This window comes from Coregonus clupeaformis, unplaced genomic scaffold (genome assembly GCF_020615455.1).
Source record: "Coregonus clupeaformis isolate EN_2021a unplaced genomic scaffold, ASM2061545v1 scaf1515, whole genome shotgun sequence".
NCBI lineage: Eukaryota > Metazoa > Chordata > Actinopteri > Salmoniformes > Salmonidae > Coregonus > Coregonus clupeaformis.
In genome coordinates this window covers 10,730-36,324 of record NW_025534969.1, presented here as the reverse complement: position 1 = coordinate 36,324, position 25,595 = coordinate 10,730, and the positions used below count along the sequence as shown (strand labels likewise).

Genomic DNA, 25,595 nt, shown 5'->3' with positions numbered 1-25,595 from the left:
GAGAGGACATCACCTATAGATAGACATACAGCTGGTTCTGGAGGAGGACAGGAGAGGACATCACCTATAGATAGACATACAGCTGGTTCTGGAGGAGGACAGGAGAGGACATCACCTATAGATAGACATACAGCTGGTTCTGGAGGACAGGAGAGGACATCACCTATAGATAGACATACAGCTGGTTCTGGAGGAGGACAGGAGAGGACATCACCTATAGATAGACATACAGCTGGTTCTGGAGGACAGGAGAGGACATCACCTATAGACAGACATACAGCTGGTTCTGGAGGACAGGAGAGGACATCACCTATAGATAGACATACAGCTGGTTCTGGAGGACAGGAGAGGACATCACCTATAGATAGACATACAGCTGGTTCTGGAGGAGGACAGGAGAGGACATCACCTATAGATAGACATACAGCTGGTTCTGGAGGAGGACAGGAGAGGACATCACCTATAGACAGACATACAGCTGGTTCTGGAGGAGGACAGGAGAGGACATCACCTATAGATAGACATACAGCTGGTTCTGGAGGAGGACAGGAGAGGACATCACCTATAGACAGACATACAGCTGGTTCTGGAGGAGGACAGGAGAGGACATCACCTATAGATAGACATACAGCTGGTTCTGGAGGAGGACAGGAGAGGACATCACCTATAGATAGACATACAGCTGGTTCTGGAGGAGGACAGGAGAGGACATCACCTATAGATAGACATACAGCTGGTTCTGGAGGACAGGAGAGGACATCACCTATAGATAGACATACAGCTGGTTCTGGAGGAGGACAGGAGAGGACATCACCTATAGATAGACATACAGCTGGTTCTGGAGGACAGGAGAGGACATCACCTATAGATAGACATACAGCTGGTTCTGGAGGACAGGAGAGGACATCACCTATAGATAGACATACAGCTGGTTCTGGAGGAGGACAGGAGAGGACATCACCTATAGATAGACATACAGCTGGTTCTGGAGGAGGACAGGAGAGGACATCACCTATAGATAGACATACAGCTGGTTTTGGAGGAGGACAGGAGAGGACATCACCTATAGATAGACATACAGCTGGTTCTGGAGGAGGACAGGAGAGGACATCACCTATAGATAGACATACAGCTGGTTCTGGAGGACAGGAGAGGACATCACCTATAGATAGACATACAGCTGGTTCTGGAGGACAGGAGAGGACATCACCTATAGATAGACATACAGCTGGTTCTGGAGGAGGACAGGAGAGGACATCACCTATAGATAGACATACAGCTGGTTCTGGAGGAGGACAGGAGAGGACATCACCTATAGATAGACATACAGCTGGTTCTGGAGGAGGACAGGAGAGGACATCACCTATAGACAGACATACAGCTGGTTCTGGAGGAGGACAGGAGAGGACATCACCTATAGACAGACATACAGCTGGTTCTGGAGGAGGACAGGAGAGGACATCACCTATAGATAGACATACAGCTGGTTCTGGAGGAGGACAGGAGAGGACATCACCTATAGATAGACATACAGCTGGTTCTGGAGGAGGACAGGAGAGGACATCACCTATAGATAGACATACAGCTGGTTCTGGAGGAGGACAGGAGAGGACATCACCTATAGATAGACATACAGCTGGTTCTGGAGGAGGACAGGAGAGGACATCACCTATAGACAGACATACAGCTGGTTCTGGAGGAGGACAGGAGAGGACATCACCTATAGATAGACATACAGCTGGTTCTGGAGGACAGGAGAGGACATCACCTATAGATAGACATACAGCTGGTTCTGGAGGAGGACAGGAGAGGACATCACCTATAGATAGACATACAGCTGGTTCTGGAGGACAGGAGAGGACATCACCTATAGATAGACATACAGCTGGTTCTGGAGGAGGACATCACCTATAGATAGACATACAGCTGGTTCTGGAGGAGGACAGGAGAGGACATCACCTATAGATAGACATACAGCTGGTTCTGGAGGAGGACAGGAGAGGACATCACCTATAGATAGACATACAGCTGGTTCTGGAGGAGGACAGGAGAGGACATCACCTATAGATAGACATACAGCTGGTTCTGGAGGACAGGAGAGGACATCACCTATAGATAGACATACAGCTGGTTCTGGAGGAGGACAGGAGAGGACATCACCTATAGATAGACATACAGCTGGTTCTGGAGGACAGGAGAGGACATCACCTATAGACAGACATACAGCTGGTTCTGGAGGACAGGAGAGGACATCACCTATAGATAGACATACAGCTGGTTCTGGAGGACAGGAGAGGACATCACCTATAGATAGACATACAGCTGGTTCTGGAGGAGGACAGGAGAGGACATCACCTATAGATAGACATACAGCTGGTTCTGGAGGAGGACAGGAGAGGACATCACCTATAGATAGACATACAGCTGGTTCTGGAGGACAGGAGAGGACATCACCTATATATAGACATACAGCTGGTTCTGGAGGACAGGAGAGGACATCACCTATAGATAGACATACAGCTGGTTCTGGAGGAGGACAGGAGAGGACATCACCTATAGATAGACATACAGCTGGTTCTGGAGGAGGACAGGAGAGGACATCACCTATAGATAGACATACAGCTGGTTCTGGAGGAGGACAGGAGAGGACATCACCTATAGATAGACATACAGCTGGTTCTGGAGGAGGACAGGAGAGGACATCACCTATAGATAGACATACAGCTGGTTCTGGAGGACAGGAGAGGACATCACCTATAGATAGACATACAGCTGGTTCTGGAGGACAGGAGAGGACATCACCTATAGATAGACATACAGCTGGTTCTGGAGGAGGACAGGAGAGGACATCACCTATAGATAGACATACAGCTGGTTCTGGAGGAGGACAGGAGAGGACATCACCTATAGATAGACATACAGCTGGTTCTGGAGGAGGACAGGAGAGGACATCACCTATAGACAGACATACAGCTGGTTCTGGAGGAGGACAGGAGAGGACATCACCTATAGATAGACATACAGCTGGTTCTGGAGGAGGACAGGAGAGGACGTCACCTATAGATAGACATACAGCTGGTTCTGGAGGAGGACAGGAGAGGACATCACCTATAGACAGACATACAGCTGGTTCTGGAGGAGGACAGGAGAGGACATCACCTATAGATAGACATACAGCTGGTTCTGGAGGAGGACAGGAGAGGACATCACCTATAGATAGACATACAGCTGGTTCTGGAGGAGGACAGGAGAGGACATCACCTATAGATAGACATACAGCTGGTTCTGGAGGAGGACAGGAGAGGACATCACCTATAGATAGACATACAGCTGGTTCTGGAGGAGGACAGGAGAGGACATCACCTATAGATAGACATACAGCTGGTTCTGGAGGAGGACAGGAGAGGACATCACCTATAGATAGACATACAGCTGGTTCTGGAGGACAGGAGAGGACATCACCTATAGATAGACATACAGCTGGTTCTGGAGGAGGACAGGAGAGGACATCACCTATAGACAGACATACAGCTGGTTCTGGAGGAGGACAGGAGAGGACATCACCTATAGACAGACATACAGCTGGTTCTGGAGGAGGACAGGAGAGGACATCACCTATAGATAGACATACAGCTGGTTCTGGAGGAGGACAGGAGAGGACATCACCTATAGATAGACATACAGCTGGTTCTGGAGGAGGACAGGAGAGGACATCACCTATAGATAGACATACAGCTGGTTCTGGAGGAGGACAGGAGAGGACGTCACCTATAGATAGACATACAGCTGGTTCTGGAGGAGGACAGGAGAGGACATCACCTATAGATAGACATACAGCTGGTTCTGGAGGAGGACAGGAGAGGACGTCACCTATAGATAGACATACAGCTGGTTCTGGAGGAGGACAGGAGAGGACATCACCTCTAGACAGACATACAGCTGGTTCTGGAGGACAGGAGAGGACATCACCTATAGATAGACATACAGCTGGTTCTGGAGGAGGACAGGAGAGGACATCACCTATAGACAGACATACAGCTGGTTCTGGAGGACAGGAGAGGACATCACCTATAGATAGACATACAGCTGGTTCTGGAGAGGATACAATATATTCACTACAGGAATCATTGGGCTCTGGTCTAAAGTAGTGCACTATATAGGGAATAGGGTACCATTCTCTGGTCTAAAGTAGTGCACTATATAGGGAATAGGGTACCATTCTCTGGTCTAAAGTAGTGCACTATATAGGGAATAGGGTACCATTCTCTGGTCTAAAGTAGTGCACTATATAGGGAATAGGGTACCATTCTCTGGTCTAAAGTAGTGCACTATATAGGGAATAGGGTACCATTCTCTGGTCTAAAGTAGTGCACTATATAGGGAATAGGGTACCATTCTCTGGTCTAAAGTAGTGCACTATATAGGGAATAGGGTGCCATCCTCTGGTCTAAAGTAGTGCACTATATAGGGAATAGGGTGCCATCCTCTGGTCTAAAGTAGTGCACTATATAGGGAATAGGGTGCTATTTGGGACACAGTCACAGACTTCTATATATCACCTACATGACTAATATAGCTTTAATCCTTTGGTTTTGGTGAACCTGACATGCTGTACCCTATGCGTTTATATGATCTACTATGATGTGAATGGTAATGCAGCGATCCTACCACAGGACAGCTTTGAGGCTAATGTATATCTGTAAAGGTCCTGCCATAAGACCAGGGACTTACAGGTGTGAGGCAGCCAGCGAAGCAGGCAGAGAGGCAGCCAGCGAAGCAGGCAGAGAGGCAGCCAGCGAAGCAGGCAGAGAGGCAGCCAGCGAAGCAGGCAGAGAGGCAGCCAGCGAGGCAGCCAGCGAGGCAGGCAGCGAGGCAGCCAGCGAGGCAGCCAGCGAGGCAGCCAGCGAAGCAGGCAGAGAGGCAGCCAGCGAAGCAGGCAGAGAGGCAGCCAGCGAAGCAGGCAGAGAGGCAGGCAGAGAGGCAGCCAGCGAGGCAGCCAGCGAGGCAGCCAGCGAGGCAGCCAGCGAGGCAAGCAGAGAGGCAGCCAGCGAGGCAGGCAGAGAGGCAGCCAGCGAGGCAGGCAGAGAGGCAGCCAGCGAGGCAGGCAGAGAGGCAGCCAGCGAGGCAGGCAGAGAGGCAGGTGATTCCGTTGGAGCCACACACAGGGCTCACTGAGGCTGTGTAGTAGTTCCAGTTGTTGATGCACGCCTGCTCCGGTCTCTGCCTTGACCGCAGTGTCCTGGGAACAGGGAAACAGGTTACATACTGTTATATATAAAATCATGGCATTATCAAAACACTAGAAACATACTATGTACATTGCTAGCTACAGTTGAAGTCGGAAGTTTACATACACTTAGGTTGGAGTCATTAAAACTCGTTTTTCAACCACTCCACAAATGTCTTGTTAACAAACTATAGTTTTAGCAAGTCGGTTAGGACATCTACTTTGTGCATGACACAAGTAATTTTGCCAACAATTGTTTACAGACAGATTATTTCACTTAATCACAATTACAGTGGGTCAGAAGTTTACATACACTAAGTTGACTGTGCCTTTAAACAGCTTGGAAAATTCCAGAAAATGATGTCATGGCTTTAGAAGCTTCTGGTAGGCTAATTGACATCATTTGAGTCAATTGGAGGTGTACCTGTGGATGTATTTCAAGGCCTACCTCTTTGCTTGACATCATGGGAAAATCAAAAGAAATCAGCCAAGACCTCCACAAGTCTGGTTCATCCTTGGGAGCAATTTCCAAATGCCTGAAGGTAACACGTTCATCTGTACAAACAATAGTACGCAAGTATAAACACCATGGGACCACGCAGCCATCATACCGCTCAGGAAGGAGATGCGTTCTGTCTCCTAGAGATGAACGTACTTTGGTGCGAAAAGTGCAAATCAATTCCAGAACAACAGCAAAGGACCTTGTGAAGATGCTGGAGGAAACAGGTATAAAGGTATCTATATCCACAGTAAAATGAGTCCTATATCAACATAACCTGAAAGGCCGCTCAGCAAGGAAGAAACCACTGCTCCAAAACCGCCATTAAAAAGCCAGACTACGGTTTGCAACTGCACATGGGGACAAAGATCGTACTTTTTGGAGAAATGTCCTCTAGCCAGATGAAATAAAAATAGAACTGTTTGGCCATAATGACCATCGTTATGTTTGGAGGAAAAAGGGGCAAGAAACCACACCCATCATAATCAGACCAATCCCATGCAGCTGTGCTAGAAGGCCGCAGCAGCGTTACAAAGTTCAAACACTTGAATTAGCCTTATAGGCTAAAAATACCCATCCAATTAACATAAACACATGCATTAGCCTAACATCAATGGTTTGACATTTGAGTCACACTTTCTATTATCTAGAAGCTATCCTTTCATCTATAGAGTTACACTTTATCATCTATAGAGGCTATCCTTTCATCTATAGAGGCTATCCTTTCATCTATAGAGTTACACTTTATTTTTTATTTTTATTTTTTATTTCACCTTTATTTAACCAGGTAAACCAGTTGAGAACAAGTTCTCATTTACAACTGCGACCTGGCCAAGATAAAGCATAGCAGTGCGATAAAAACAACAACACAGAGTTACATATGGGGTAAAACAAAACAAAAATCAAAAAAATACAACAGAAATACAATTAATATACAGTGTGCAAATTTAGCAAGTTATGGAGGTAAGGCAATAAAATAGGCTATAGTGCAAAATAATTACAATTTAGTATTAACACTGGAATGATGTGCAAGAGATGATGTGCAAATAGAGATACTGGGGTACAGATGAGCAAAATAAATAACAATATAGGGATGAGGTAGTTGGGCGGGCTAATTTCAGATGGGCTGTGTACAGGTGCAGTGATCGGTAAGGTGCTCTGACAACTGATGCCTAAAGTTAGAGGCTATCCTATCCTTTCATCTATAGAGTTACACTTTATCATCTATAGAGGCTATCCTTTCATCTATAGAGTTACACTTTATCATCTATAGAGGCTATCCTTTCATCTATAGAGGCTATCCTTTCATCTATAGAGCCTATCCTTTCATCTATAGAGTTACACTTTATCATCTATAGAGGCTATCCTTTCATCTATAGAGTTACACTTTATCATCTATAGAGGCTATCCTTTCATCTATAGAGTTACACTTTATCATCTATAGAGGCTATCCTTTCATCTATAGAGGCTATCCTTTCATCTATAGAGGCTATCCTTTCATCTATAGAGTTACACTTTATCATCTATAGAGGCTATCCTTTCATCTATAGAGGCTATCCTTTCATCTATAGAGTTACACTTTATCATCTATAGAGGCTATCCTTTCATCTATAGAGTTACACTTTATCATCTATAGAGGCTATCCTTTCATCTATAGAGTTACACTTTATCATCTATAGAGGCTATCCTTTCATCTATAGAGTTACACTTTATCATCTATAGAGGCTATCCTTTCATCTATAGAGTTACACTTTATCATCTATAGAGGCTATCCTTTCATCTATAGAGTTACACTTTATCATCTATAGAGGCTATCCTTTCATCTATAGAGTTACACTTTATCATCTATAGAGGCTATCCTTTCATCTATAGAGTTACACTTTATCATCTATAGAGGCTATCCTTTCATCTATAGAGTTACACTTTATCATCTATAGAGGCTATCCTTTCATCTATAGAGTTACACTTTATCATCTATAGAGGCTATCCTTTCATCTATAGAGTTACACTTTATCATCTATAGAGGCTATCCTTTCATCTATAGAGTTACACTTTATCATCTATAGAGGCTATCCTTTCATCTATAGAGGCTACACTTTATCATCTATAGAGGCTATCCTTTCATCTATAGAGTTACACTTTATCATCTATAGAGGCTATCCTTTCATCTATAGAGTTACACTTTATAATCTATAGAGGCTATCCTTTCATCTATAGAGTTACACTTTATCATCTATAGAGGCTATCCTTTCATCTATAGAGTTACACTTTATCATCTATAGAGGCTATCCTTTCATCTATAGAGTTACACTTTATCATATATAGAGGCTATCCTTTCATCTATAGAGTTACACTTTATCATCTATAGAGGCTATCCTTTCATCTATAGAGTTACACTTTATCATCTATAGAGGCTATCCTTTCATCTATAGAGTTACACTTTATCATCTATAGAGGCTATCCTTTCATCTATAGAGTTACACTTTATCATCTATAGAGGCTATCCTTTCATCTATAGAGTTACACTTTATCATCTATAGAGGCTATCCTTTCATCTATAGAGTTACACTTTATCATCTATAGAGGCTATACTTTCATCTATAGAGGCTACACTTTATCATCTATAGAGGCTATCCTTTCATCTATAGAGTTACACTTTATCATCTATAGAGGCTATCCTTTCATCTATAGAGGCTACACTTTATCATCTATAGAGGCTATCCTTTCATCTATAGAGTTACACTTTATCATCTATAGAGGCTATCCTTTCATCTATAGAGTTACACTTTATCATCTATAGAGGCTATCCTTTCATCTATAGAGTTACACTTTATCATCTATAGAGGCTATCCTTTCATCTATAGAGTTACACTTTATCATCTATAGAGGCTATCCTTTCATCTATAGAGGCTACACTTTATCATCTATAGAGGCTACACTTTATCATCTATAGACTCTACACTTTATCATCTATAGAGGCTATCCTTTCATCTATAGAGGCTACACTTTATCATCTATAGAGGCTATCCTTTCATCTATAGAGTTACACTTTATCATCTATAGAGGCTATCCTTTCATCTATAGAGTTACACTTTATCATCTATAGAGGCTATCCTTTCATCTATAGAGTTACACTTTATCATCTATAGAGGCTATCCTTTCATCTATAGAGTTACACTTTATCATCTATAGAGGCTATCCTTTCATCTATAGAGTTACACTTTATCATCTATAGAGGCTATCCTTTCATCTATAGAGTTACACTTTATCATCTATAGAGGCTATACTTTCATCTATAGAGGCTACACTTTATCATCTATAGAGGCTACACTTTATCATCTATAGAGGCTACACTTTATCACCTATAGAGGCTATCCTTTCATCTATAGAGTTACACTTTATCATCTATAGAGGCTACACTTTATCATCTATAGAGGCTACACTTTATCATCTATAGAGGCTACACTTTATCATCTATAGAGGCTACACTTTATCATCTATAGAGTTACACTTTATCACCTATAGAGGCTACACTTTATCATCTATAGAGGCTACACTTTATCATCTATAGAGGCTACACTTTATCATCTATAGAGTTACACTTTATCACCTATAGAGGCTACACTTTATCATCTATAGAGGCTACACTTTATCATCTATAGAGGCTACACTTTATCATCTATAGAGGTTATACTATCAGCTATAGAGGTTATACTATCATCTATAGAGGTTATACTATCATCTATAGAGGTTATACTATCATCTATAGAGGTTATACTATCATCTATAGAGGTTATACTATCATCTATAGAGGTTATACTATCATCTATAGAGGTTATACTATCATCTATAGAGGTTATACTATCATCTATAGAGGTTATACTATCATCTATAGAGGTTACACTATCATCTATAGAGGTTATACTATCATCTATAGAGGTTATACTATCAGCTATAGAGTTTATACTTTATCATCTATAGAGGTTATACTATCATCTATAGAGGTTATACTATCATCTATAGAGGTTATACTATCATCTATAGAGGTTATACTATCATCTATAGAGGTTATACTATCATCTATAGAGGTTATACTATCATCTATAGAGGTTATACTATCATCTATAGAGGTTATACTTTATCATCTATAGAGGTTATACTATCATCTATAGAGGTTATACTATCAGCTATAGAGTTTATACTTTATCATCTATAGAGGTTATACTATCATCTATAGAGGTTATACTATCATCTATAGAGGTTATACTATCATCTATAGAGGCTACACTTTATCACCTATAGAGGTTATACTATCATCTATAGAGGCTACACTTTATCACCTATAGAGGTTATACTATCATCTATAGAGGTTATACTATCATCTATAGAGGTTATACTATCATCTATAGAGGTTATACTATCATCTATAGAGGTTATACTATCATCTATAGAGGTTATACTATCATATATAGAGGTTATACTATCATCTATAGAGGTTATACTATCATCTATAGAGGTTATACTATCATCTATAGAGGTTATACTATCATCTATAGAGGTTATACTTTATCATCTATAGAGGTTATACTTTATCATCTATAGAGGTTATACTATCATCTATAGAGGTTATACTATCATCTATAGAGGTTATACTATCATCTATAGAGGTTATACTATCATCTAAAGAGGTTATACTATCATCTATAGAGGTTATACTATCATCTATAGAGGTTATACTTTATCATCTATAGAGGTTATACTATCAGCTATAGAGGTTATACTATCATCTATAGAGGTTATACTATCATCTATAGAGGTTATACTATCATCTATAGAGGTTATACTATCATCTATAGAGGTTATACTTTATCATCTATAGAGGTTATACTATCATCTATATAGGTTATACTATCATCTATAGAGGTTATACTATCATCTATAGAGGTTATACTATCATCTATAGAGGTTATACTATCATCTATAGAGGTTATACTATCATCTATAGAGGTTATACTATCATCTATAGAGGTTATACTATCATCTATAGAGGTTATACTATCATCTATAGAGGTTACACTATCATCTATAGAGGTTACACTGTCATCTATAGAGGTTACACTATCATCTATAGAGGTTACACTATCATCTATAGAGGTTATACTATCATCTATAGAGGTTATACTATCATCTATAGAGGTTATACTATCATCTATAGAGGTTATACTATCATCTATAGAGGTTATACTATCATCTATAGAGGTTATACTATCATCTATAGAGGTTATACTATCATCTATAGAGGTTATACTATCATCTATAGAGGTTATACTATCATCTATAGAGGTTATACTATCATCTATAGAGGTTATACTTTCTATCACCATCATTCTAACGGCAGTAGAGATAATAAGGGAGCGGTTTTATGACACACGAGAGCAGCCGATCACCTATTTGTCAGCTCATACCACAGTTCCACCTCCAATACCGCCAAAACATCAGCTATGCGGATGTTGGCCAACGCTGGTTAACGCTTGATCTTATTGAATCTAGGCCTAGTTAACATTGTTGAACGCAGAAACAGTCAGAGGCACCTACCGAGGCCACAACACAACAACTATTGCCAGCTGAGAGCTGGACTGTGACGCGAGCCTACCAGATGAGCTAAACGCCTTCTATGCTTCGAGGCAAGCAATACTGAAGGATGCATGAGGCTGGAGACCCTTTATTATTTATTTATTTATCTGAATTGTTTTGCACTGACTTCCTTTATACTGGTTCTATGTACACTCACTAGTCTCTACCCACACACTGACACTCCAAAACACACACACACACACACACACATGTACATACTGTATTACCTCATTACCTCAACTACCTCGTACCCCAGCACAACTACCTCGTACCCCTGCACAACTACCTCGTACCCCTGCACAACTACCTCATACCCCCGCACAACTACCTTGTACCCCTGCACAACTACCTCGTACCCCTGCACAACTACCTCATACCCCTGCACAACTACCTCGTACCCCCGCACAACTACCTCGTACCCCTGCACAGCTACCTCGTACCCCTGCACAACTACCTCGTACCCCTGCACAACTACCTCATACCCCCGCACAACTACCTTGTACCCCTGCACAACTACCTCGTACCCCTGCACAACTACCTCATACCCCTGCACAACTACCTCGTACCCCTGCACAACTACCTCGTACCCCTGCACAACTACCTCGTACCCCTGCACAACTACCTCGTACCCCTGCACAACTACCTCGTACCCCTGCACAACTACCTCGTACCCCTGCACAACTACCTCGTACCCCTGCACTCAGTATTGGTACTCCTTGTATACAGCCTCGTTATTGTTTTTATTGTGTTACTATTTCCTTTTTTATTTAGCAAATATTTGTCTTACTTTTTAACTCTGCATTGTTGGTTAAGGGCTCGTCAGTCAGCATTTCACTGTAAATTCTACACCTGTTGTATTCGGCGCATGTGTGACCAATAAAATTGGATTAGATGTCCTGTAGGTGACGGTGAGGGACAACTAGGAAACATTGTTGAACGCGCTAACAGTGATATGGTAGGATGCTTACGTGTTGCCGTAGGCGACAGTCACCCCGGCAACAGGGCCGGTGTCACAGCCGAGGAAGAGGAAGGAGACGTAACAGGCGGTGGAGACGAGGTTTACACCCATGGCCATACGGATGGTCCCTAACGCTGACAGGTCTAACTTCTTCACAAAGAGACCACCCAGGAAGATACCCAGACACGCACACGGGATGGCCGTCATACCTGGGAGGGAGGGAGGGAGGGAGGGAGGGAGGGGACAGGGGTTATGGTTGGAAGGATAGAGGATAGTGTTAGGACTAGAGTTAGGGAGAGACAGAGGACAGGGGTTATGGTTGGAAGGATAGAGGATAGTGTTAGGACTAGAGTTAGGGAGAGACAGAGGACAGGGTTATGGTTGGAAGGATAGAGGATAGTGTTAGGACTAGAGTTAGGGAGAGACAGAGGACAGGGGTTATGGTTGGAAGGATAGAGGATAGTGTTAGGACTAGAGTTAGGGAGAGACAGAGGACAGGGTTATGGTTGGAAGGATAGAGGATAGTGTTAGGACTAGAGTTAGGGAGAGACAGAGGACAGGGTTATGGTTGGAAGGATAGAGGATAGTGTTAGGACTAGAGTTAGGGAGAGACAGAGGACAGGGTTATGGTTGGAAGGATAGAGGATAGTGTTAGGACTAGAGTTAGGGAGAGACAGAGGACAGGGTTATGGTTGGAAGGATAGAGGATAGTGTTAGGACTAGAGTTAGGGAGAGACAGAGGACAGGGTTATGGTTGGAAGGATAGAGGATAGTGTTAGGACTAGAGTTAGGGAGAGACAGAGGACAGGGTTATGGTTGGAAGGATAGAGGATAGTGTTAGGACTAGAGTTAGGGAGAGACAGAGGACAGGGGTTATGGTTGGAAGGATAGAGGATAGTGTTAGGACTAGAGTTAGGGAGAGACAGAGGACAGGGGTTATGGTTGGAAGGATAGAGGATAGTGTTAGGACTAGAGTTAGGGAGAGACAGAGGACAGGGGTTATGGTTGGAAGGATAGAGGATAGTGTTAGGACTAGAGTTAGGGAGAGACAGAGGACAGGGTTATGGTTGGAAGGATAGTGGATAGTGTTAGGACTAGAGTTAGGGAGAGACAGGGACAGGGGTTATGGTTGGAAGGATAGAGGATAGTGTTAGGACTAGAGTTAGGGAGAGACAGAGGACAGGGTTATGGTTGGAAGGATAGAGGATAGTGTTAGGACTAGAGTTAGGGAGAGACAGGGGACAGGGGTTATGGTTGGAAGGATAGAGGATAGTGTTAGGACTAGAGTTAGGGAGAGACAGAGGACAGGGTTATGGTTGGAAGGATAGAGGATAGTGTTAGGACTAGAGTTAGGGAGAGACAGAGGACAGGGTTATGGTTGGAAGGATAGAGGATAGTGTTAGGACTAGAGTTAGGGAGAGACAGAGGACAGGGTTATGGTTGGAAGGATAGAGGATAGTGTTAGGACTAGAGTTAGGGAGAGACAGAGGACAGGGTTATGGTTGGAAGGATAGAGGATAGTGTTAGGACTAGAGTTAGGGAGAGACAGAGGACAGGGTTATGGTTGGAAGGATAGAGGATAGTGTTAGGACTAGAGTTAGGGAGAGACAGAGGACAGGGGTTATGGTTGGAAGGATAGAGGATAGTGTTAGGACTAGAGTTAGGGAGAGACAGAGGACAGGGTTATGGTTGGAAGGATAGAGGATAGTGTTAGGACTAGAGTTAGGGAGAGACAGGGGACAGGGGTTATGGTTGGAAGGATAGAGGATAGTGTTAGGACTAGAGTTAGGGAGAGACAGAGGACAGGGTTATGGTTGGAAGGATAGAGGATAGTGTTAGGACTAGAGTTAGGGAGAGACAGAGGACAGGGTTATGGTTGGAAGGATAGAGGATAGTGTTAGGACTAGAGTTAGGGAGAGACAGAGGACAGGGTTATGGTTGGAAGGATAGAGGATAGTGTTAGGACTAGAGTTAGGGAGAGACAGAGGACAGGGTTATGGTTGGAAGGATAGTGTTAGGACTAGAGTTAGGGAGAGACAGAGGACAGGGTTATGGTTGGAAGGATAGAGGATAGTGTTAGGACTAGAGTTAGGGAGAGACAGAGGACAGGGTTATGGTTGGAAGGATAGGGATATGTTAGGACTAGAGTTAGGGAGAGACAGAGGACAGGGTTATGGTTGGAAGGATAGAGGATAGTGTTAGGACTAGAGTTAGGGAGACAGAGGACAGGGTTATGGTTGGAAGGATAGAGGATAGTGTTAGGACTAGAGTTAGGGAGAGACAGAGGACAGGGTTATGGTTGGAAGGATAGTGTTAGGACTAGAGTTAGGGAGAGACAGAGGACAGGGTTATGGTTGGAAGGATAGTGTTAGGACTAGAGTTAGGGAGAGACAGAGGACAGGGTTATGGTTGGAAGGATAGAGGATAGTGTTAGGACTAGAGTTAGGGAGAGACAGAGGACAGGGTTATGGTTGGAAGGATAGAGGATAGTGTTAGGACTAGAGTTAGGGAGAGACAGAGGACAGGGTTATGGTTGGAAGGATAGAGGATAGTGTTAGGACTAGAGTTAGGGAGAGACAGAGGACAGGGTTATGGTTGGAAGGATAGAGGATAGTGTTAGGACTAGAGTTAGGGAGAGACAGAGGACAGGGTTATGGTTGGAAGGATAGAGGATAGTGTTAGGACTAGAGTTAGGGAGAGACAGAGGACAGGGTTATGGTTGGAAGGATAGAGGATAGTGTTAGGACTAGAGTTAGGGAGAGACAGAGGACAGGGTTATGGTTGGAAGGATAGAGGATAGTGTTAGGACTAGAGTTAGGGAGAGACAGAGGACAGGGTTATGGTTGGAAGGATAGAGGATAGTGTTAGGACTAGAGTTAGGGAGAGACAGAGGACAGGGTTATGGTTGGAAGGATAGAGGATAGTGTTAGGACTAGAGTTAGGGAGAGACAGAGGACAGGGTTATGGTTGGAAGGATAGAGGATAGTGTTAGGACTAGAGTTAGGGAGAGACAGAGGACAGGGTTATGGTTGGAAGGATAGAGGATAGTGTTAGGACTAGAGTTAGGGAGAGACAGGGACAGGGGTTATGGTTGGAAGGATAGAGGATAGTGTTAGGACTAGAGTTAGGGAGAGACAGAGGACAGGGTTATGGTTGGAAGGATAGAGGATAGTGTTAGGACTAGAGTTAGGGAGAGACAGAGGACAGGGTTATGGTTGGAAGGATAGAGGATGTTAGGACTAGAGTTAGGGAGAGACAGGGACAGGGGTTATGGTTGGAAGGATAGAGGATAGTGTTAGGACTAGAGTTAGGGAGAGACAGAGGACAGGGTTATAGTTGGAAGGATAGAGGATAGTGTTAGGACTAGAGTTAGGGAGAGACAGAGGACAGGGTTATGGTTGGAAGGATAGAGGATAGTGTTAGGACTAGAGTTAGGGAGAGACAGGGGACAGGGTTATGGTTGGAAGGATAGAGGATAGTGTTAGGACTAGAGTTAGGGAGAGACAGAGGACAGGGTTATGGTTGGAAGGATAGAGGATAGTGTTAGGACTAGAGTTAGGGAGAGACAGAGGACAGGGGTTATGGTTGGAAGGATAGAGGATAGTGTTAGGACTAGAGTTAGGGAGAGACAGAGGACAGGGTTATGGTTGGAAGGATAGAGGATAGTGTTAGGACTAGAGTTAGGGAGAGACAGAGGACAGGGGTTATGGTTGGAAGGATAGAGGATAGTGTTAGGACTAGAGTTAGGGAGAGACAGAGGACAGGGGTTATGGTTGGAAGGATAGTGTTAGGACTAGAGTTAGGGAGAGACAGAGGACAGGGTTATGGTTGGAAGGATAGAGGATAGTGTTAGGACTAGAGTTAGGGAGAGACAGAGGACAGGGTTATGGTTGGAAGGATAGAGGATAGTGTTAGGACTAGAGTTAGGGAGAGACAGAGGACAGGGTTATGGTTGGAAGGATAGAGGATAGTGTTAGGACTAGAGTTAGGGAGAGACAGAGGACAGGGTTATGGTTGGAAGGATAGAGGATAGTGTTAGGACTAGAGTTAGGGAGAGACAGAGGACAGGGTTATGGTTGGAAGGATAGAGGATAGTGTTAGGACTAGAGTTAGGGAGAGACAGAGGACAGGGTTATGGTTGGAAGGATAGAGGATAGTGTTAGGACTAGAGTTAGGGAGAGACAGGGGACAGGGTTATGGTTGGAAGGATAGTGTTAGGACTAGAGTTAGGGAGAGACAGAGGACAGGGTTATGGTTGGAAGGATAGAGGATAGTGTTAGGACTAGAGTTAGGGAGAGACAGGGGACAGGGGTTATGGTTGGAAGGATAGAGGATAGTGTTAGGACTAGAGTTAGGGAGAGACAGGGGACAGGGTTATGGTTGGAAGGATAGAGGATAGTGTTAGGACTAGAGTTAGGGAGAGACAGGGGACAGGGGTTATGGTTGGAAGGATAGAGGATAGTGTTAGGACTAGAGTTAGGGAGAGACAGAGGACAGGGTTATGGTTGGAAGGATAGAGGATAGTGTTAGGACTAGAGTTAGGGAGAGACAGGGGACAGGGGTTATGGTTGGAAGGATAGAGGATAGTGTTAGGACTAGAGTTAGGGAGAGACAGAGGACAGGGGTTATGGTTGGAAGGATAGAGGATAGTGTTAGGACTAGAGTTAGGGAGAGACAGAGGACAGGGTTATGGTTGGAAGGATAGAGGATAGTGTTAGGACTAGAGTTAGGGGAGAGACAGAGGACAGGGTTATGGTTGGAAGGATAGAGGATAGTGTTAGGACTAGAGTTAGGGAGAGACAGAGGACAGGGGTTATGGTTGGAAGGATAGAGGATAGTGTTAGGACTAGAGTTAGGGAGAGACAGAGGACAGGGTTATGGTTGGAAGGATAGAGGATAGTGTTAGGACTAGAGTTAGGGAGAGACAGAGGACAGGGTTATGGTTGGAAGGATAGAGGATAGTGTTAGGACTAGAGTTAGGGAGAGACAGAGGACAGGGTTATGGTTGGAAGGATAGAGGATAGTGTTAGGACTAGAGTTAGGGAGAGACAGAGGACAGGGTTATGGTTGGAAGGATAGAGGATAGTGTTAGGACTAGAGTTAGGGAGAGACAGAGGACAGGGTTATGGTTGGAAGGATAGAGGATAGTGTTAGGACTAGAGTTAGGGAGAGACAGAGGACAGGGTTATGGTTGGAAGGATAGAGGATAGTGTTAGGACTAGAGTTAGGGAGAGACAGAGGACAGGGTTATGGTTGGAAGGATAGAGGATAGTGTTAGGACTAGAGTTAGGGAGAGACAGAGGACAGGGTTATGGTTGGAAGGATAGAGGATAGTGTTAGGACTAGAGTTAGGGAGAGACAGAGGACAGGGTTATGGTTGGAAGGATAGAGGATAGTGTTAGGACTAGAGTTAGGAGAGACAGGGACAGGGGTTATGGTTGGAAGGATAGAGGATAGTGTTAGGACTAGAGTTAGGGAGAGACAGAGGACAGGGTTATGGTTGGAAGGATAGAGGATAGTGTTAGGACTAGAGTTAGGGAGAGACAGAGGACAGGGTTATGGTTGGAAGGATAGAGGATAGTGTTAGGACTAGAGTTAGGGAGAGACAGAGGACAGGGTTATGGTTGGAAGGATAGAGGATAGTGTTAGGACTAGAGTTAGGGAGAGACAGAGGACAGGGTTATGGTTGGAAGGATAGAGGATAGTGTTAGGACTAGAGTTAGGGAGAGACAGAGGACAGGGTTATGGTTGGAAGGATAGAGGATAGTGTTAGGACTAGAGTTAGGGAGAGACAGAGGACAGGGTTATGGTTGGAAGGATAGAGGATAGTGTTAGGACTAGAGTTAGGGAGAGACAGAGGACAGGGTTATGGTTGGAAGGATAGAGGATAGTGTTAGGACTAGAGTTAGGGAGAGACAGGGGACAGGGGTTATGGTTGGAAGGATAGAGGATAGTGTTAGGACTAGAGTTAGGGAGAGACAGAGGACAGGGTTATGGTTGGAAGGATAGAGGATAGTGTTAGGACTAGAGTTAGGGAGAGACAGAGGACAGGGTTATGGTTGGAAGGATAGAGGATAGTGTTAGGACTAGAGTTAGGGAGAGACAGAGGACAGGGTTATGGTTGGAAGGATAGAGGATAGTGTTAGGACTAGGGTTAGGGAGAGACAGAGGACAGGGTTATGGTTGGAAGGATAGAGGATAGTGTTAGGACTAGAGTTAGGGAGAGACAGAGGACAGGGTTATGGTTGGAAGGATAGAGGATAGTGTTAGGACTAGGAGTTAGGGAGAGACAGAGGACAGGGTTATGGTTGGAAGGATAGAGGATAGTGTTAGGACTAGAGTTAGGGAGAGACAGAGGACAGGGTTATGGTTGGAAGGATAGAGGATAGTGTTAGGACTAGAGTTAGGGAGAGACAGAGGACAGGGGTTATGGTTGGAAGGATAGAGGATAGTGTTAGGACTAGAGTTAGGGAGAGACAGAGGACAGGGTTATGGTTGGAAGGATAGAGGATAGTGTTAGGACTAGAGTTAGGGAGAGACAGAGGACAGGGTTATGGTTGGAAGGATAGAGGATAGTGTTAGGACTAGAGTTAGGGAGAGACAGAGGACAGGGTTATGGTTGGAAGGATAGAGGATAGTGTTAGGACTAGAGTTAGGGAGAGACAGAGGACAGGGTTATGGTTGGAAGGATAGAGGATAGTGTTAGGACTAGAGTTAGGGAGAGACAGAGGACAGGGTTATGGTTGGAAGGATAGAGGATAGTGTTAGGACTAGGGTTAGGGAGAGACAGAGGACAGGGTTATGGTTGGAAGGATAGAGGATAGTGTTAGGACTAGGGTTAGGGAGAGACAGAGGACAGGGTTATGGTTGGAAGGATAGAGGATAGTGTTAGGACTAGAGTTAGGGAGAGACAGAGGACAGGGTTATGGTTGGAAGGATAGTGTTAGGACTAGAGTTAGGGAGAGACAGAGGACAGGGGTTATGGTTGGAAGGATAGAGGATAGTGTTAGGACTAGAGTTAGGGAGAGACAGAGGACAGGGTTATGGTTGGAAGGATAGAGGATAGTGTTAGGACTAGAGTTAGGGAGAGACAGGGGACAGGGTTATGGTTGGAAGGATAGAGGATAGTGTTAGGACTAGGAGTTAGGGAGAGACAGAGGACAGGGTTATGGTTGGAAGGATAGAGGATAGTGTTAGGACTAGAGTTAGGGAGAGACAGAGGACAGGGTTATGGTTGGAAGGATAGAGGATAGTGTTAGGACTAGAGTTAGGGAGAGACAGAGGACAGGGTTATGGTTGGAAGGATAGAGGATAGTGTTAGGACTAGAGTTAGGGAGAGACAGGGGACAGGGTTATGGTTGGAAGGATAGAGGATAGTGTTAGGACTAGGGTTAGGGAGAGACAGAGGACAGGGTTATGGTTGGAAGGATAGAGGATAGTGTTAGGACTAGAGTTAGGGAGAGACAGAGGACAGGGTTATGGTTGGAAGGATAGAGGATAGTGTTAGGACTAGAGTTAGGGAGAGACAGAGGACAGGGTTATGGTTGGAAGGATAGAGGATAGTGTTAGGACTAGAGTTAGGGAGAGACAGAGGACAGGGTTATGGTTGGAAGGATAGAGGATAGTGTTAGGACTAGAGTTAGGGAGAGACAGAGGACAGGGTTATGGTTGGAAGGATAGAGGATAGTGTTAGGACTAGAGTTAGGGAGAGACAGGGGACAGGGATGAGTGTGTGTGAGAAGGGACCAATAACAAACACTGTGAATGGAGAAAGGAAAGGCCAGGGTATTTGAAAACCACTATAGAAAGGTTAGGGTTAGGGGTTAGGGGTTAGGGATTAGGGTTAACCCTAACACTATAGAAGTCCCATGTAATATTATTATTATTCTCTGGTTTAGATGTAGTGATTAGCATTATCACCTAGCAGCTGATTGGCTGAGGAAGTGGTGAGGTTGAACTGCTGTTCCATGTACTTCCCTAAGAAGGTAGCGAAGCCTGCAACCCCAGCGGTCTCCATACAGGCGGCCAGCGAGACGCAGGGAAACACAGGGTTGGAGAGGAGGTGCTTGGTCACCTTGGGTATGACTGTGGGGGGAGAGCGAGAGGAAGGTAGAAACAGTGTACATCACAACATAGTATTTTCGATGTTTTTGAAATGTGTACCGTATACATCAATAGCAGTCTATTTCTAAACAGAGAAGCAGACCTATCCTCTCCCCTGACCAACACTGCTGCCATTATCATATCCTTATGCATACATATCATATTCCTTCCTTTCCTTCCTTCCTTCCTTTCCTTCCTTCCTTCCTTCCTTCCTTCCTTCCTTCCGCCCGTCTGCCTGCAGTCTTTCTCTCTGCAGCCTGTATGTCTGCATCCTATCCAATGTCCCCATGTCTCCAGTATCTCCTATAGGAGCCCTTCACATTGCCATCTTCTGCATATTCAACAGCTCCACTGGCTCTCGCTCAGGGCTGTTTAATTCTGGTCCTGGAGGGTTGAAACACTTCTGGGTTTTGTTTCTACCTGGTACTTAATGGCACTCACCTGGTGTCCCAGGTCTGAATCAGTCCCTGACCCTGACCCTAACCTGACCCTGACCCTAACCCTGACCCTGACCCTGACCCTGAAACTGAGCCTGACCCTGACCCTAACCCTGACCCTGAAACTGAGCCTGACCCTGACCCTGACCCTAACCCTGACCCTGAAACTGACCCTGACCCTGACCCTGACCCTAACCCTGAAACTGAGCCTGACCCTGACCCTGACCCTAACCCTGACCCTGAAACTGAGCCTGACCCTAACCCTGACCCTGACCCTAACCCTGACCCTGAATCAGTCCCTGACCCTGACCCAAACCTAACCCTGACCCTAACCCTAACCCTGACCCTAACCCTAACCCTGACCCTGACCCTAACCCTGACCCTGAAACTGAGCCTGACCCTGACCCTGACCCTAACCCTAACCCTGACCCTAGCCCTGATCTCCATCATACCACTGACTGAGGGACATATGGCTGATCTCCATCATACTACTGACTGAGGGACATATGGCTGATCTCCATCATACTACTGACTGAGGGACATATGGCTGATCTCCATCATACTACTGACTGAGGGACATATGGCTGATCTCCATCATACTACTGACTGAGGGACATATGGCTGATCTCCATCATACTACTGACTGAGGGACATATGGCTGATCGCCATCATACTACTGACTGAGGGACATATGGCTGATCTCCATCCTACTACTGACTGAGGGACATATGGCTGATCTCCATCATACTACTGACTGAGGGACATATGGCTGATCTCCATCATACTACTGACTGAGGGACATATGGCTGATCTCCATCATACTACTGACTGAGGGACATATGGCTGATCTCCATCATACTACTGACTGAGGGACATATGGCTGATCTCCATCATACTACTGACTGAGGGACATATGGCTGATCTCCATCATACTACTGACTGAGGGACATATGGCTGATCTCCATCATACTACTGACTGAGGGACATATGGCTGATCTCCATCCTACTACTGACTGAGGGACATATGGCTGATCGCCATCATACTTCTGACTGAGGGACATATGGCTGATCGCCATCATACTACTGACTGAGGGACATATGGCTGATCTCCATCCTACTACTGACTGAGGGACATATGGCTGATCTCCATCATACTACTGACTGAGGGACATATGGCTGATCTCCATCATATTACTGACTGAGGGACATATGGCTGATCGCCATCATACTACTGACTGAGGGACATATGGCTGATCTCCATCATACTACTGACTGAGGGACATATGGCTGATCTCCATCATACTACTGACTGAGGGACATATGGCTGATCGCCATCATACTACTGACTGAGGGACATATGGCTGATCGCCATCATACTACTGACTGAGGGACATATGGCTGATCTCCATCCTACTACTGACTGAGGGACATATGGCTGATCTCCATCATACTACTGACTGAGGGACATATGGCTGATCGCCATCATACTACTGACTGAGGGACATATGGCTGATCGCCATCATTCTACCGACTGAGGGACATATGGCTGATCTCCATCATACTACTGACTGAGGGACATATGGCTGATCTCCATCACACTACTGACTGAGGGACATATGGCTGATCTCCATCATACTACTGACTGAGGGACATATGGCTGATCTCCATCATACTACTGACTGAGGGACATATGGCTGATCTCCATCATACTACTGACTGAGGGACATATGGCTGATCTCCATCATACTACTGACTGAGGGACATATGGCTGATCGCCATCATACTACTGACTGAGGGACATATGGCTGATCTCCATCATATTACTGACTGAGGGACATATGGCTGACTGTCAACTTTATTATCATCTACACTGCATCTGGATGGACAAATGGATGTGCTTTTCATTCATCACAGCTAACTTTAATGAAGATACAACAGTTTATTTGGGTAATAGGATCCCTATTTTACTATCCATAAGCTATGAGAAAAGGGTCAGGGTGGGGGTGTTTCCTGTAAACAAAGCAACTTAAACCCCTAGTGATGACTGTTTAAGACAACATGGCTAAGAGAGGTCCATTAGTGAGCTAGTCCCACCCAGACCCAGACTAACACTAATGGATGAGCTGAATAGACTAGACCAGGTGGAAACTGACCAGTGTGTGTGTGTGTATGTAGGGCCGGTTCTAGCCTTTTGGGGGCCCTAAGCGAGATTTGGTTCGGGGGCCCCCCACCAAGGGAGCCCCTCTCTCAACAGTTAAAGTACATTTCCTGCAGTTCTGCACATTTTGCCATAGGGAGTATAGAAAATGTTCCAGTTTTAAAGCAGGTTTTCTGCAGTTCTACACAGTTTGCCATGTTCATGATACCTGAGTGATAGTGACTAACAAAATAAATAGGGGCCCCCTGGAGGTCAGGGCCCCCTGGAGGTCAGGGCCCGCTGGAGGTCAGGGCTCCCTGGAGGTCAGGGCCCCCTGGAGGTCAGGGCTCCCTGGAGGTCAGGGCCCGCTGGAGGTCAGGGCCCGCTGGAGGTCAGGGCTCCCTGGAGGTCAGGGCCCCCTGGAGGTCAGGGCCCCGGGGCACGTGCCCTGCTTGCCCGGTCGGTATTCTGCCATGATTTCTACAAGTTTAGATAACTGGCTAGACTAACTTACCAATCAAAAAATGGTTAGTTGACATGGCTAATTGAGTGAGTGTCAGTGACTGACATAAGAGAAAAACTGCTGATGCTCACCCACATTTCGAACTGGCACCCGGCGTATTCTACTATTCTAACTCTCAACAGTAAGTTGAGACCCCAACTGAGTTTCCCCCCATAAATAATTATATATATATATATATATATATATATATATACACACACACTACCGTTCAAAAGTTTGTATATATGATTCTATGTTTTGGGTCGGGGCCCCCTAGCGCCCAGGGCCCTAAGCGACCGCTTATGTTGCTTATGCCTGGAGCCGGCCCTGTGTGTGTCTTTCCAGTAGTCCTAATGGTGGTTTTAAACAACAACTCCAGCCTAGTAAATGAGTCCATGTGTCAATTGTAGGTGGAGTCCTCCCTTCAGAAGTTTATTTAGAACTAACAACATGGACCCCAACCCTTAACCCTCCTGCAGACACACCTGTAGAGGACTGTATAAAAGCCCAGGACTGACCAGACAGAATCACACATCAAGACTCAGTGCCAAGGAGCCTCTCCAAAGCATCTCTAGGACCAAGAAGCCATCTAGAGTATCTCCACTGCCAGATCCAAGAAGCCATCTAGAGTATCTCCACTGCCAGATCCAAGAAGCCATCTAGAGTATCTCCACTGCCAGATCCAAGAAGCCATCTAGAGTATCTCCACTGCCAGATCCAAGAAGCCATCTAGAGTATCTCCACTGCCAGATCCAAGAAGCCATCTAGAGTATCTCCACCCTGAAGATGGAGCAAAGCCCCTCTCTCACCATCCTGCTGCTGCTGGTACTGTGCCTCTCTCAGGCCCAAATGGGCCACAGTGGACCAGCCATCTGGATAGACCACCTTGAGGCTGTAGACATCACTGAGAGAATTCTGACCGCTAATAACGGCTCTGATGAGATGCTGATGGAGGGAGACCTGGTGGTACCAAGAACCAGAAACGCCATGCAGTGCATGCATGGAGGAAACAGCTGCCTGTGGCACAAAGTCTCTAACGGATATGTTGAAGTGCCCTACATAATAGAAGACAGTAGATTCACTCCCTCCGACAGACAGAAGATTAAGGACGCCGTCCAGTCGTTCCACAGCAAGTCCTGCATTCGCTTTGTGCCACGTGGAAACCAGAATGACTACATCAGCTATGAGAGTTTGAACGGCTGCTACTCCTCTCTCGGGGAGAATTGGAGGCAAACAGACGGTCTCTGTTAACAGCGTCGGCTGCATCTTTCTCGGCATCATTCAGCACGAGACCCTCCACGCTCTGGGCTTCCAGCACGAGCAAACCAGGAGCGACCGGGACCAGTACGTCAGGATCAACTGGAGTAATATCGATTCTAGCATGGCCTATAACTTTGATAAACAAAACACCAACAACCTGAACACTCCCTATGACTACAGCTCCGTCATGCACTATGGAAAAACAGCCTTCTCCATCAATGGAAAGGACTCCATCACCCCCATCCCCGACCCCAACGTGTCCATCGGCCAGAGACAGGGGCTGTCCACCACTGACATCCTGAGGATCAACCGACTCTACGGCTGCTAAGAGGAAGACATCAAGTCATAGGAGGAGAGTCTGGTGAAGATGTCTACAATACATCTGACACATTATCCAGTGTCCTGTACATTCAAATCATCAGCACAGTATTTAGAGTCTTATTCACAATAACTCACAGGTTCTCATGCCTTATTGCCTTATCATATTTAGATGTTATCAAATAAATAGTTTGTAGTACAGCACAGTGTGGTTTTCTGTATCACTTTGAAACATAGAAATAAAAGCATTTGAAACAACATGATTGAATCTTATTTTTCTGATGACACTACGGTGCTGTATTTATGTCGACATGTTTCCTCCGATGTTTCTGTAAGTTGCTGGTAGCCTGGTTCTAGCCTGCTGGTAGCCTGGTTCTAGCCTGCTGGTAGCCTGGTTCTAGCCTGCTGGTAACCTGGTGCTAGCCTGCTGTTAGCTTGGTCATAGCCTGCTGGTAGCCTGGTTCTAGTCTGGTTCTAGCCTGCTGGTAGCCTGGTTCTAGTCTGGTTCTAGCCTGCTGGT

The 25,595-nt window shown here is 45.1% G+C and overlaps 1 protein-coding gene and 1 pseudogene across 1 annotated transcript in view; one reads left to right on the top strand and one right to left on the bottom strand.

Annotated features, from left to right (window-relative positions):
- The window catches only part of LOC121555645 (solute carrier organic anion transporter family member 3A1-like), a 35,123-nt gene extending 13,226 nt beyond the window's left edge, over positions 1-21,897 (bottom strand). The window contains exons 1-4 of the mRNA XM_045218343.1: positions 21,873-21,897; positions 20,239-20,403; positions 12,329-12,527; positions 5,014-5,239 (exon numbers count right to left, since the gene is read on the bottom strand). Coding sequence (XP_045074278.1) covers positions 5,014-5,239; positions 12,329-12,527; positions 20,239-20,403; positions 21,873-21,897 — 615 coding nt within the window. The remainder of the gene's footprint in view (positions 1-5,013; positions 5,240-12,328; positions 12,528-20,238; positions 20,404-21,872) is intronic.
- A 2,135-nt stretch (positions 21,898-24,032) lies between these two features.
- Positions 24,033-25,333, top strand: LOC121563491 (annotated as a pseudogene).
- The last annotated feature ends 262 nt before the right edge of the window (positions 25,334-25,595 follow it).